The 14,713-nt window shown below is 58.1% G+C and overlaps 1 protein-coding gene across 1 annotated transcript; it reads right to left on the bottom strand.

Annotated features, from left to right (window-relative positions):
* Positions 1 to 728: 728 nt before the first annotated feature.
* On the bottom strand, positions 729 to 13,385 carry RAB44 (RAB44, member RAS oncogene family). Its single transcript, XM_064498342.1, has 16 exons — positions 13,167 to 13,385; positions 12,981 to 13,095; positions 12,730 to 12,901; positions 12,306 to 12,449; positions 11,892 to 11,982; positions 11,442 to 11,537; positions 11,140 to 11,306; positions 10,952 to 10,988; positions 10,633 to 10,724; positions 9,158 to 10,332; positions 6,404 to 6,955; positions 5,766 to 5,847; positions 5,172 to 5,286; positions 4,294 to 4,395; positions 3,547 to 3,623; positions 729 to 2,905 (listed from the first exon to the last, which is right to left on the bottom strand). The coding sequence occupies exons 1-16, from the start codon at positions 13,383 to 13,385 to the stop codon at positions 2,821 to 2,823; spliced, it is 3,321 nt and encodes a 1,106-aa protein (XP_064354412.1). The 3' UTR covers positions 729 to 2,820.
* Between the last annotated feature and the right edge of the window lie 1,328 nt (positions 13,386 to 14,713).

Here is a 14,713-nt window from a genome sequence, read left to right as displayed (position 1 = left end):
TTTCAAGGGAAGGAGCGTCGCAGGGATGCTGCGTGCCGGAGCAAGTGTTGTTTCCCCTTCGGTTGCCTCAGTTTCCCCACTATGAGCTGACCTTTTCTGTAAACAGCTTTGACGCTTTCAGCTATATATAAAAAAATAAAAAGTTGTTGGGAGTCAGGCACCCTTCTCACTTTGGTCTGTATTTTTTAATCTGTAAAATGGAATAAATGGCTGTTGACATTAAACGACAGCAACCACAGCTAATTTGGGGAGGAGCCGGCTGAAACCGAGGAGCCGGCGTGCCCGGAGCTGGCGACTTGTCCGAACTTGTCAGGGTCTCACCCAGCTCCTCTGCTTTAAAATTGCAAACAGTGAAGCCATGCGGGGGTAGATGCCTCATGACTTTGGGCTGGGAATATATATTTTGCATTCCTGACTTAACTTGGGAAGTTCCTCTGTTTCTCATGAGGTGCCTTTAGTAATTATGAATGGCTCGAGGGGAAGCAACCTGGCATTAAAAAAAATGCTTGTGGTACAAACAAATATGCTTTTCTGTGTTACTATTAATATTTTAGACCTTGATCCTCCTCCAAATACTCATGCAGGCGTTTAGCAGTTTGCAAATGAGGAGTCCCTTGATGCCAAAATGTGAAAGTTTGCAGAGCTGGATTCCCGGTTATCCCGGTGAAAGATGCTCTAAAACGCAACGCAGCAGATTTCTCCGCATGCTCTGACGACTTTTTGGCATTTCCCTCAGCCTGGCAACAAAAGATTAATTTCCAAGTTTGGATGGGAGGTTTTTAGTACAGCAAAATTTGTTTTAGAAATTCAGTTCTCTTTTACAGACATAACTTCTGTTATGTCTGTAATAAAACAGCCGTTTCTTTCAACCTGATGTTCTTTGGAGCCATCTCTTTTCCAGGTCTCTGTTTCAGGCCCTGTTCGAACTTGCTATTCTTTATTCGCAACAGCAATATTACACAGTTTGGAGGTATCGCTGCATTTGCTGCCATCTAATGGAAGAATTTAGCCTGGGCGACCTCCGCTCCATGTTCTCTTGCAGGCAAACAGAAACGTTTGCCGAGCGGGAGCAGGATTGCGCAGGAAAACGCCGTCTCCCGCGTGTAATCCCGGCGAATTGAGGCGGAGGGAAGAGCTGGTCTGATGGACAGCAGAGGTCCGAGTACAGCTGGCAACCGCCGCGGGCCCTGGGAAAGGAGCCTCTTCGGGCTGGTTAAACAGAGACGATGCAACTCTTATCATCGACCAGACTTGCAAAGCGTGCCTGGATTTCTACGTGCGCTTTTAAGATAAAATAGCAAAGCAAAATAGGGAAGATGGGACCGAACAAACCCTGCTGCTGGATACTGCAGATTTTTGAATCCAGACACAGCTCTGACCTGAGCTGTGTAAACTCTTCCTTAGTAATGAAATTCTTCAAGCTGCTCATTCAGTAAAAATATTTTATAGTGGAACATGGCAGGGAGGCACAGCTAGCAGGAGAAAAGGCCCATGCATTCAAAAGCAGGGAAAGAGAAAGCAGGTACAAACACACACACAGGTATGACGAGCTCTTAAGCCTTGTTCCCTGAGAAAGCTGAGCTATAACAGAACCAGAAACATCCAGAATGAAATCCATTTTTTTATAGTGTTATTAAAAAACAAACTCTCATTGCAGTTCTATTTTTGTAAAGCCCTTAACGAAACAGGTCCTCGGTTTTCCTGTGGCTACTACACTCTGCTGAATATACATTTAAACTATAGTGGCAACAAAAAGCAATCTGAGCACGATTATTTTCCCCAAATCTGCATGTATGCATAGTCTTTAAATAAATCTGTTGAACTGCTGGGGGAGGAAGCAATACATTTCTCCCTGTAATATTTTAAAAACCTAAAATATAATATTTTCATTTCTATTTACTTAGTCTGCGTGGCTTTCTCTGCAAAGAGACAGTTCTCTGCTTCAAGTTGTAAAGAAAGAAGAAAAAACTAGTACTTCAGGAAGAAGCTGTATCATTTTCAAAGGGCTGGCTGTAGGAGCTTGCATTTTCCCTGCCTGTCCTGAGATTTGCAGACTCTGCTCTGGGCACGGGGCAGTGAAGTGGACACTCGGAAGCATTTGCTGATCATATATCCAAAGAGCTCATCACCCAATGCTCTTTCTATTATCCTGGGCTTTTTTCCCCCCTCTTTTTAATGTATTTTGAATGAAGTTTTTAGTAGTTTTCTGTCGAGACCCATTACTGCTCACTGGCACGGTCAACCGTGAAAGAGGAAAAACTAGCTCCACCTTGCCTAACTGGACAGCCTCGCAGAGTGCATTTAGGATATACCGCGCATTTTGTTGTTCCCCATCAAACGCTAGCAGACTGTAAAGCTAGAGAGAAAGTCACTGCTGCACAATGGCACAACCAGCCCTAAAAACCTCTTGATTCATACACTGGCCTTCTGGTATTTCTTTTATCTGCAGACTTTTCCCACCTGCTGAGTCCGATGCTGCTCTAGGAGCTCAAGATCCAGCTGGGTTCCCTTTCTGCCTCTTTGCTTAGCCACGTTTCAGTCTCCAAAGCCAAGTGGTAAAGTTTCCCGGCAAGTATTTTGGAGCGCTTGGGTGCTCTGGGGCCAGACGGTACTCGAAGCCGACTACAAGGGAAGGAGACGGACGACAGCCTGCTCCTTCCCGATGGTTCTTGCTCCGAGCAGCGGAGAGCGAGCAGGCAAGTCAGACACACGGGGAGCAGAGCTGGTGCCCAAGGGGAGCAGAGCCGATGTCTGAGGGTTATTTTTACGCTTTTCTGGCTGTTGCTGCAGTTTCAGATCAAAGCAGGGACTGGCCACCTTTCAGCAGCAGCCCTTTTTCTTCTGAGTTGGCTTTGGTTCCTCTTCTACCTTGTTTTTCAGTTGATCTTCACGAATTTTGAGTAACCTGGTAGGACGAGAGGCAAATGAAGCTGATGACTTTCCCCCGTGTTTTGCATTTCTGTTCTGACAAATGTTGATAAAGGAAGCTGCAAACCTTCCAGTGAGAGCCGCGGACTCGGCTGAAAATACCAGCCTAAACTGAGTCATGGACAGAACCGATGTCAATCGACCCAGGGAGAAATTTGCAGCATCCTGAGAGCTGGGGCGAGGGCTGGGAGCGACTCCAAACAGAGCGAGTCAACCCATCGAGTACAGCAATCTCTGATTTACTGCTTCCCACCAGGCATCTGCCTTATCAGCACTGAACTCCCAGACGGGAAGTAATTTCCGTGCTTAAAGCCATCTTAATTCTTTAGATCATGCTAATCCCTGAGCCGAGGGAAGCAGAAAGGACCGGCAGCATCTGGAAGTGACACTGGAAGTTTTTACTGGAGGAGTCCGACATTTAAATGGATCTGCTTCCGTCATGATTCATTCCCCGTCTCACTTTCTAATGCGACTTGTAGGCACACAAATACACCAGCGAGGGTCTTTTAGCTCCTTGCTGCAATGCTGAATATTCAGGCCACATCCTACAGCATATCCTGGCCCTTCACTGCCCATTAATTTCAGGGCAGCTGGGCAGAATCCAAGTGTTTGGCTCACCTGACTAAGCTGACCATGGACTCGGAGACGTTGTGGCCCGAGGCAGCACTGCATTCATAAAACATGAGCTGATGCTCCTGGAAGACAAAAATCCCAACTAGAAATGCACTTCTACTGCATTTGCTTGGAATAGTTTCATAGGCACGGGGGTAAATATCCAAGGAAAAGTCATGGTGAAGTGGAAAGACAAGGACCAGAGGGCCTCACAGATTCAAGGAAACAAGTAGCTGAATAATTATTGATTTACAGGAATGAGAAGGATGAAATACAGTTCTTGTCATAGCTACGACACCAATATTTAATACTGAGGAAAAGACAGATGCTGCAGGCAGAAGCAGATGTGATGCAGTCTGGTTAGAGACCTGAATATGGAGATGATAACTAGATGTTCCCAGGTCTTTCAAGCTTTGCCGGTAACTAGTTTGTGAAAAAAGCATCTAACCTCTCGGTCCTGGTGTCTCCATATGTAAAACGGCTCAGCTGATCCTGGCCCAAATCCCAGCCTGTTAATATGAATCAGCCCTTGGACAACAAGGGAGTAGGGATGGCAAGATGGATCCTGCGGTCCCTTTCCTGGCCACCGATGAACAGAAGATGAGTTAAGGGCTTTTGGCTTTCCTCCAGGTCCTCAGGCAGGTAGGAGCTGGTGGCATCCATCCTTTCAGCTGTCCTAGCTTAACTTTGGTCACATGCAGCTAACGGTGAAGCTGGAGCAGCCGGCGTGCTTTCGCAGGGCTGGGCACCTACCTGAGCCAAGCGCTCCCCTTCCTTCGTGGGGACCCGTCTCTCTGCAGCGCAGTCGGTCTTGTTCCCCAGGAGCAGAATAGCGACTCCGTCTTCTGCTCCTTCCTGGGCAGTTAAAGGGGGGAGAAGCAGGGTTGCGTCTAGATCTTCTCTGAAGCACGGCCAGACACACTGTCTAAGCTCATCTTGGAGCACCGTCAAGGATACCCGTGGATTTGGGCTGATAATGAAACCTTAAATGCTGTTAACCTAGTTCAAGAACTTAAGAAAAGGGGTTTTTTTTTTCTTTCCCTCTCTTAAATCACCTCTCTTGGCCTCTTAAATAGTACAGAGAACTGGATGAGTTATGCCTATAGTGGACTTGCTTTGTATGTGGCTTTGTGATATCCTTCAGAAGATGATCCAGCTATGATTTAAGGGCCCTGAGCAAAGCGACAACCTATTTTGTTCCAGTATTTTTAAACACTCGTTTTATACTTCACTGAAAATCTCTGACAAGAAGCTTTTATTAGACACCGGTTACCTCCCGTTTCCCACTTTTTAAAGGGACTATTCTTGATCTTAGAGATGGTTTTGAAAACACTTTCAAGATTTTTCGTTGCTCTGTGCCAGTTTTCAGTCAAAAAAAATAGTTGATAATGATCATGGCAATGTTCGCAACAGGTAATACCTGGAAACATTGCAAAGCTGTGAAAAAATTCGGCATTTGAGTTTTTAAAATCCCCGAGGACAAACGATTTTCTAAGGAAAGCGAAGCAGAACACCTCAGACGTCAGGACCCGACCCAGCGCCGGAAGACAAGTCAGCGAAATGCCGATCTCGGAGTCACTGGGTGTTCCCAAGCCGCAGGGGCAGGACCGAGGATTTCCCAGTTCACCCACCTGGATGCAGCTCAGCCAGTAGCGCACGTCCGCGAAGGAATACTCCGACGTGATGTCGTACATCAGCACCACGCCGTCCGCCTTCCGGAAAAACTGCTTGGTGATGCTGTGGTACCTGCGGGCGTTTTAAACCGTCACCAGCGTGAAGTAAGAAGGTTTCACGTGGAAATGCACGTGTGCAAAAATGGCAGAAACTTGCTGAAAAGAAGGTATTTTCCGGCAGCTTGGCAGATTTTTTGCTTAGGCATGCATATAAATACTTGAACTCAGAACTTGAAAATACCTCTCTAAAGGCCCATGTACGTGCACATGAGGACATTAAAGATCAACATCTGTCCTCTCAGAAATCAGCAGGGATTTATCTGAAATTTGGGGAGACGCCAGATTTTGCTCCTATACTGATGAAGGAGGCCATAGAGACAGCCTGAGTACTTATTTTTATCTTAATTACTTCCTTTACTCTTCTTTATCTGATCTCGCACTTATTTGGAGGCCCTCCTTAAACAACCCCACTTTGCTTAGCCAAGCCAAGAGCATTTATTTCCACTAAGCTACAGAAAATCCCGGTTGCTTCGCCGCAGCACAGCGCCTTACCTTTCTTGCCCAGCTGAGTCCCACAGGCGGAGAGCAAAGAGTTTGTTGTCCACGATAAGGTTTTTGATCTGGTAATCCAGCCCTGGGACATACACAACGGGAACATTTCAATGCTGTAGCGTTCATCCCCGAGATACAGAATGGGTGCAAGCATGGCAGCCGCTGATCCCTCAAGGTTTTAGATCTTTGATGGCCAGATTTTTGGAAAGGTCTCTAATTTCAGGCTGAGCAAAAGCAGGCTGGTTAAGAGAGGAGCACGGAGCCGAAAGGCAGAGAGGAGCGAAAAAACAGTAGGCTGTGAAGCAAGCTCTGCTTAAATCACATCAGTATTAGTTCTCTGGAGAGCATTAGGAGGACCCAGGTGAGCCTAGGAGCATCCAGATGCGTTAGGTTGGTGCTCCTGTTTGGTCCTAGGCGACACTTAGGCTCACACGCCGAATGTGAGCAGTGCCATGCACATAATGACCGCTGGCAGGTTGTGCTGTGCCCTGACGGACAGTGAGCAATGGGTCGTGGGGAATTTAAATTGATTCTTGTCTTGTTTCTAAGGGTAAAGGCCGAGGGGTGGTGACGAGGGAACTTGATGGTTATCCGAGCAAGGACAGAGGCGTGCCGGGGAGGAGCTGAAGGAAGCCTACCTACGGTAGCGGTGAGGTGTGGGTTGAAGGAGTTGGCTTGTAACCGGTACAGGAATGACGTCTTGCCCACATGGGAGTCCCCGACGAACAGCACGTTGTAGAGGTGGTCTGGATCGCGGCAGGTTTCAGGAGACCCTCTTGGGGCAGTTCCAGCCCCATCAGCCGACACAGCTCCTGGGTCTCCTGGGCTGGGCCTGACGTCTTGCTTCCCATCCCATTGACCGACATCCGGAGCACTTCTTGCGTCTTCTGAGAGCCATGCTGGAGGCTGCATCCCACTGTTGGCTACGTCCCTCAGCAGGCTGTCTGCAAGGAGAGTCCCTGCCAGATTGCTCCCTGCATGCTCCTCGAGTTGGACACTTGCACGAAGGGTAGACGCTGGTGGCACCTCCTCTTTTGGAGGCTCAGTGCATTCAGCAGCTATCTGCTCTGCTTCTGTCACCCACAGTGGCTTCTCCTTTGGCAGCAGCTGCTCGGGAGCAACATCTGGCCTCACCTTATCTGCCTGCGTTGAGACCTGCTCCTGTCCCGAAATGCCTAGCCGTTGCAGATCTGGAACGAGAACATCCTCTTGCATCAGTGTTTCCTGCCGTTGCCCCCTGATTGGTAATGGCACCTCTGAAACAGGTGAGGCCAGCGTGGCTGCACCAGCATCACGGCCCTGCTTTGGTTGTAAACCCTCAGTTCGGGCTAAAAACCCTTCGTCTGCCTCAAGGCTCCCTCCCTGCGCCACTTCTAGATCTTGGGCTCCATCCAGAGGCTTCACCTCTGCGTCAGTCCTCTCTCCCTGCAGCGTTTCTACTCCGTGGATCTTGAACGAGTACAGAGCTGGATCGGCGCGATCCCCTAGCATCACCTCTTCAGGCTCCTCTAGCACATCTCTGCTAGCCTTGTCCCCCTGCATTTCTTCTGCCTTAGGAGTCTCCAGTGAATACACTTCTAGGTCAGCATTTTTTCCCTGTGTTTTTTCCCCATTCGAAGCCCCCAGAGCTTGGGGTGAAAATTCTGGATGAATCATCTCAGCCTGCATAACTTCTAGTTTCTGAGCCCTCTCCTCAGATTGTGAACGTGCATCAACCTTCTCTCCCTGGGTTATCTCTAGTGTCTGGCTTTCCTCCAGGATCTGCCCCTCTGCCCCAGCCAACTCCCCCAGCATCATTTCCAGATCAGGAGTCTCAGTGTCAGCGGTGGCCTTGTCACGGGGCTGAGCCCCACGTGCTGCACTGGCCACCCCATCCAGGACATCTCCCTGGGGAACCACACGTGCCTCCAAAGCAACCATCTGTCCTGGCATCTCTTCCCACGTCTGAGCTGCACCCAGAGGTCCCAGACCTGCCACCATGCTCTCGCTCAGGGTGAATTTGGGCTCCTCAACCTCTGTGAGCCATAGCATCTCCACCTCAGGGCTCGGAGCCTCCCGAGCTCCCAGGCTTTCAGCCTCCTCGGGTGCAGTCCCCTCTCCCAGCCCGACTCCCATCCCAAATGGATCTGGAGAGCCAGCCTTGCTCGGGGGCTGCAGCTCTGCCTCCGTGCTCTCGCCCAGGGTGAATTCAAGCTCCTCAGCTGCACAACTCTCTGCTCCCTGGGGGCTTTCTGGGCTGGGGACCCCCTGCACCCACGTTTCTGCCTCCACCTCCTCTGCCTCCACCATTTCCAGGCCCTGGGCTGTGACGGGGAGCAGCACGTCTGGACCTGAGCTCCCCACAGGGGTTTCTGCTGCGGAAGGGCTCTCAAAGGGCACAGCAGCAGCAGCAGCAGCAGCAGCAGCACTGCCCTCCTGCAGCTCTGGTTTGGTTTCATCAGCCTCATCTGGAGGTTGCACATGCGGAGCCCCGCTCCCTCCCTGCTTCGTACCCGGAGAGCCGGCCTCGCTCGGGGGCTGCAGCTCTGCCCCCGCGCTCTTGCCCGGGGTGGATTTGAGCTCCTCAGCCTCTGCCAGCGACTGCACGCTTGTGTCACTGCTCTGTCCCTCCAGTCCCCCTGCGCTTTTGGCCTCCTCTCCTGGTTGCACATCTGCCCCAGCTCCCTCCTCCTGCATCACATCTGCAGCCACCCCGACTCCCACCCCATGCGGATCAACCTCTGGCTCACGCAAAAGCACCCGCTCGCCCTCCCCAAGCCCCCCATGCACAGCCTCATCCTGCAGTGGTGCGGCTGCACGACCCTCTGCTCCCTGGGGGCTTTCTGGGCTGGGGACGCCCCACAGCTGCATTTCTGCCTCCACCTCCTCTGCCTCCACCATTTCCAGGCCCTGGGCTGTGACGGGGAGCAGCACATCTGGACCTGAGCTCCCCACAGGGGTTTCTGCTGCGCAAGGGCTCTCGAAGGGCACAGCAGCAGCAGCAGCAGCAGCAGCACTGCCCTCCTGCAGCTCTGGTTTGGTTTCATCAGCCTCATCTGGAGGTTGCACATGCGGAGCCCCGCTCCCTCCCTGCTTCGTACCCGGAGAGCCGGCCTCGCTCGGGGGCTGCAGCTCTGCCCCCGCGCTCTTGCCCGGGGTGGATTCGAGCTCCTCAGCCTCTGCCAGCGACTGCACGCTTGTGTCACTGCTCCGTCCCTCCAGTCCCCCTGCGCTTTTGGCCTCCTCTCCTGGTTGCACATCTGCCCCAGCTCCCTCCTCCTGCATCACATCGAGCGGCTCAGCCAGACCCGTGCTCCCTCCCTGCGCCACGTCTAGCTGCTCAGCTTCGTCCCCAGGCCGCAGCCCGGCATCGCCTCTCCCTCCCGGCGCCGCGTCGCCCGCCGCAGACTCACCCCCGGGCTGCGGCTCTGCCCCCGCGCTCCGGGCTACCTCTCCTGCCTCCGCCTCGGCCGGGGGCCGCGCCGCTGCCTCGCTGCTCTCCCCTGGCTTTGCCTCTTGCGTCCCAGCTTGGGCGGCTGGAGCGACGCTCCGGGCCTCGGCGGGTGCTAGTTGCGGGGTCTGGGCTGCATCCAGCCCGCCTGCATCTCCGCTGCCTGCCTGCTCCGCTTCCACGTCTCGTCCCGCAGCCGGCGGCTGCAAACCTGCATCCCTGCTTTCTCCCGGCACTACTCCCGGTCTCCCGGCCTCTCCCAGGGACTGCGCCTCTGGATCGAGTTTCTCGGAGCACCGCGCGTGCGAGTCGGCCTTGTCCCCCAGCTCCGCACCGTCGCGCGGATGCTGCACGCGCTCTCCCTGCGCTGCGGCCCGGCAGAGCACCTCCGCGGTGCAACGCTCTCCCAGCACTAGCTCTAGCCCCCGAGGCTCAGCTGGCCCCGCATCTGCGTCTGAATTTTCTCCCTGGGTTAATGCTGCTTTCTCGGCATCTCCTGGGGGCTGCGCGGCTTCCCAGCCTGTTTTTCCCTGCGTGAATCCTGCTTCCTCTACCTCCGTCAGCGCCTGCGCTCCCACCTCCGTGCTTTCTCCCTGTGCTCCTTGCACATCCTCGGCCTCCTCCAGCATCTGCCCGGCTGTAGCAGTGCCCTGTCCCTGCACGAAAAACAGCCTCCGAGCATCCTCCGGGCCCTGCCCTGCTCTCCCGGGGCTCCGGCCCTGCTCTCCACCCCGCTCCTGAGCCGTGCGGTGCCCGGCGCTCTCGGACGCACCAGCCGGTGTCACGTCCCCAGCACCGAGAGCGGCTCGGGCTGGTCCCTCTTGCAGAAGGTCTCCTTGCTCCTGACCGCGGAGGCCGGCGAGGGTCTCCCGCGGGGCCCCGGGGGCTGCGCCGTGCGCGGTAGCATCCTCCCGCGGGCGCAGGGGAACGTCTCCCGCTGGGACGGGGTCACCTGGGCCCTGCGGCTTCAGCTCTTTGCTCAGAGCCGCTATTGCGTCATTCATTTCTCTTAGCAAAGAGCTTTGGTCGGAAAAGTGTTCCTCTTTCAGAAACTCCGGGAAGGGATCCTCTTCTACGGAGATCGCTCCGGGCAGGGATCCCGAAACGGTTATTTCTGCCGGCGCCTTTTCCCAAACCCTGGAAATAGCAGAGCAGAGGTATAAGCACAGCCATCCTGCAGCTCCCCCGTGCCGGGGTGTCCTGAGCCGCGATGCCCCCGGATCTGTTCCCACAAACCCATCCGATCCCTTTCCAAGCCCACGTGTGTTTATCCTCTACAGGCGCTGGATAAAACCCACCGGGGACCAGCCGCCCTGCAGCATCCCCGGGCTTCGCACCGCATCGGAGCCCCAACACCGCTGCGGCGAGGCCGGAAGGCAACCGCGGCTCCTCGGCCCCGTCCGTCGGAGCACGACCGGCGCCCCGAGGGCCCCTTACACGTGGTGGCTGCTTTTCAGTGTCCAGTCGCTGCTCTGGGATCCGAGCCTGATCCGCATCTCGGAGCGGTGCTTCTCCTGCTCCGGACTCGTCTGCCGCAAGAAAAAAGGGTCGGTGGAGGGAGCGCGTCAGCGGGCAATACTGCTTGGCTTTCCCCCAGCCGCCGAAGCAGCCATCCAGAAATATTGGTGCGAATTTTTGGGGGTGCCAGCCCCGCTACGCTGCTCCCCGCTCCCTCTCGGAGCCTCTCCATGGCACAGCCCGGCACGATGCGCCCCGCGGTCCCTGCCCGAGCGGCGCGTCCCCGTCACCGACGCACCTGCGTCTCGCCGGGCAGCTCCGCCGCGGGTCCGTCCCTGCGGAGACACGGCGCGGGGGTAAAAAGAGCAACGGGGCCGCGGGCAGCACCCCCGGATCGCGGCGGAGGAAGGGCTGAGACCCGACAAACTCGTTTCTCGCCAGATGCGGGAGGACGGAGGGGGCGATGCCGATTCCCGCACTACTCACCTCGCCGTGGCGGCCTTGGCGGCTCGCAGGCGGCCCTGGGTGTCGCGGAGCTGCAGGCGGACGTGCCGCAGCCGCTCCTCCAGCGCCCGGTTGCTGCGCTCCAGGCGCCGGTTCTCGGTGCCGGCGGCCTCCCGCGAGCTGCGCAGGCTGCGGCAACGCGCCTCCAGCTGCGGCGGGGAGCGCGGCATGGCGCGGGCTCCCCTGCCGCAACCCCGTCGCCGAAACCCCTCCAGCCCCGGGGCTCGTCCGCTGCGCTCGGGACGTGCCCAAGCTCACGGGGCCGCGGCGGCCGCCCCGCTCACCTCTGTCTGCGCCGACACCAGCCGCTGCATCTGGGTCTCGCGGGCGGCCAGCGCTTGCCACAGCTCCGCGCCGTGCTGGTGGCTCCGGGCCTCGCTCTGCGGTCACGGCCACGCCGTTAATGCCATTAACCCCCGGGGCGAGGGAGCGGGGGGGGGGTATCTCCCAGAGGGGGGCAAGTTCAGAGCAGGCGAGATGGAGATGCATCAGGATGCTCTACACAACTTTGGTCCTCCTAGCGATGGGGATGTGTTTGGTGGCCTCTTGGAGCCCCCCCAGCTCAGCTTTGGGGTGACATTGGGAAGCTGAGAGCCTGTGGCAGTGATGGCCCTCGCTACGGGTCCCTGGGACAGGGAGGGAGCAGGGGGCCTTGGAGATGCTGTTTTGGGTGACCCTGTGGGTGCAGCGTTGTCCCGGGGGGAGAGGAGCAGCCGGGGGGGCTGGTGACCCACCTCCTGCTCCAGCCGCTGCGTCTCCTGGCGCATCTGCTGCTCCAGGGCCTCGCAGAGCTGCTGCACCTCCCTGTTGTGCTCAGCCACGCGCCTGCCGGGGCACAGCGGGGCGACGGGGGTCAGTCCCCGCCGCGGTGGGCTTGGGAACTGGCCCGCGGCACCCACGGGAGCCGGAGGCTGTTCGCCCAGCGAGGATGTGTCCACCCGGCCTGAATCCGGCACTCCTGCTGTCCCACGCGTGACTGTAGAGGGAGCCCAACCCCAAATATCAGCACCACGTGAAGCCTCCAGCCGCGGATGGAGATGCTAAAAGCAGCTGGATTTCTCCCTCGTTGGTTCATCCCACAGCTAGGGTGAGCAGAGGGCCCCGTCCCACCCTTCCCGTCCCCGTCCCCCTCCACAGCCCTGGCTCACTTGTCCAGGATGACCTCCAAGGCCTCCTTCTCGCTCTTGGCTTCTTGGATGCGGCGCCTCATCTTGGCCAAGAAGTCCTCCAGGTTGCCCAGCAGCGGGGGCTCGTCCTGCCGCAGCCTCACCCAGAGCTGCCAGATCTCCTGGCTGCAAAGGGAGGGGCGTTTTGCAGCGATCGCCCACCAGAGCCCCCCAACCCCGTGGCAGGAGCATCCCCCGGAGCCGGGCGGGCGCAGGGACCCTCTGGCTTAGGCCACGCCGTTGGGGACAAGGTCCTGGAGGAGCCGTAACCCGGCTCCCGTGCTTGGGGCAGAAGTGGCTCCAAGCCATTTCTGGGCTCGTCACCCAGACAGGGACCCAATTTGGCGAGGACCCTTTCCCCGGGCAGCGGTCGCCCCGTCCCACCAGCCTCCCACGGGCTCTTTACTCTTCAAAGACGTTGTCCGTGCCCAGCTGGTCCACGAAGGCGGCGAAGTGCTTCCTCTCCTCGCTGTCCGCCTCCTCCAAGACGGGGCCGCCGGGGACCAAGCGGTCCCTGCGGGAGGCCGTTTTCCGCCGGCGGTGGTCGCGGGTGGCCCGCTGCGAGCTCACGAGCTGCCCTGCCGCGGGACGGCCAAAACCATCAGCGTCGGGAGCCCGTGGCCTCGGCGCTTCCCAGCCCGCGACCCGGGTGCTCACCGAGCCCGGCAGCGAGCTCCTCGCTGGTTAAGCGCCCGGTGCCGTCGGCGTCCAGCCCGTCGAAGATGAGCTCCAGCTCCTCGGCGCTGCACGGGAAATCCTCCGCCCGCAGTTTCTAAGGGCGAGGAGGGTCAGGGGACGGCGGCCGCCGCGGGTGGCACCACCGTGGGCATCCCGACCACCTACCTGCACGTCGGCGCGGGTGACGAAGCCCTTCTGCTCCCGGTCGCACGCCTGGAAGAAGTCCTGCACCTTCTGCGCCGTGTCGGCTGCCGGCGGCGGTTCCTCCTCGGCGCCGGGTACCGATGCCGCGGCGGCAGCATCCTCGCCGAGCGCCTCGCGCAGCTGCTTGCGCCGGCTGGAGCCCAGGCGCCGGCCCTTGGCGCCCGCCCGGCGCTCGGCCATGGCTCGCCCTGCCGCGGAGGGGGGACGCGGTGGGTCGCGGCGCGATTTTCGTTTTCACGGCGCTCCCCGGTGCCTTTGCAACCTCCTCCCACCGCTTTGGAGGCCGTGAGGTGCCTCCCAGGCGGGGACATCACCGCGGGGAGGCTCTCGGCCCCGTCCCTGCCGCCGGCGCCCATCCCCGGGGCCTCGTGGCGGCGGCAGGAGGCTGAAGGCGGCTGGGCGGAAGGTAGCGGAGAGCCGCGGCTGGAGAACCGCCGGGGCTTCCTCCCACCGCCGGTCCCCGCGGGGACGAGGAAGCCGCGGCGGCTTCGACACGTTCAGCCTTCCCTTTTGCGAGAGCGGCTCTGCCGCAGTGCCGCGGTGCACAGGAAACGTGCGAATGGGCCCCCAAAAAATAACAAAAAAACCAACCCCTTTCCCCTCTAACTTGAAGTGTGACACCCGCGAGCAGCGTGGCATCGCCCGAGCCGGGGCTCCGGCGCTGCAGCAGACCCCAAAGCCAACGGTGAAAATCGGGTGCCCTGTTTTTCCCCCAGAAAATGCAAGCGGGAGCTTTTTGGGGCGAAGCGTGGGGAAAGCCCCAGTTTGCCGCGCCAGCCCGCCCCGGGGAAGGGGGGGGCCCGCTGCACGCGGAGCGGCGGGGGCGCAGAGCGAGGGCGAGCGTAAAAAAGTCCCCGAGGGAACTAAACACCGCGGTTGGGCCGATATACTTGCAGCTAACAGGGGCAGGAGGAGGTCAGGCACCGCGCGGGCGAGCGGCCCGGTGTCGGCAGGGGAGCCGGGATTAGAACCGGCGACCCCGGCGCCTGCACCCGGCCGCGGGAGCACAGCCGCGCAGCATCCCCGCATCCCCGCTGCCTCTCCCAGCCGCCCGAAAAGGGCACCCCGCCACCAAAAGGGAGCCCCCAGCTCACCGCCACCGAGCAAAACACCTTTTTTCCCCCTTATTTCTCTTTTTTTAGGTGCTATCCGAACTATGACGCGAGAGACCCAGCCTGCCGGGCGGCGACGCACACCTAAGCCGGACTTAAGCGGTGCAGAGCGCCCAGGGCATCGCTTACCTTCCCCGAGCACCCAGAGGGGACCTCAATTTCGGGGCCGGGCACGCGGCGCGGCTCACCGGCAGGTCGGGCGCGCGCGGAGGGCGATGCTGCCGCGCGCCGACATCTCTCGCTCGCCCTTGCTCAAGGCGGCTTTCCGTTTTCGGGTTGCGCTAACCGCCCGCGCGGGCGCGTTTCCTGTTTGCCGCTCCGCGACCTGGGCGAGCGCCGGGGCCGCTCCGAGGGCGGCTGCTCCGTGCAGCTCCCGCCAGGTTGTAGCATCCCGGC

This window comes from Dromaius novaehollandiae, chromosome 27, assembly GCF_036370855.1.
Source record: "Dromaius novaehollandiae isolate bDroNov1 chromosome 27, bDroNov1.hap1, whole genome shotgun sequence".
Lineage (NCBI taxonomy): Eukaryota > Metazoa > Chordata > Aves > Casuariiformes > Dromaiidae > Dromaius > Dromaius novaehollandiae.
This window is presented reverse-complemented; position numbering and strand designations above follow the sequence as displayed.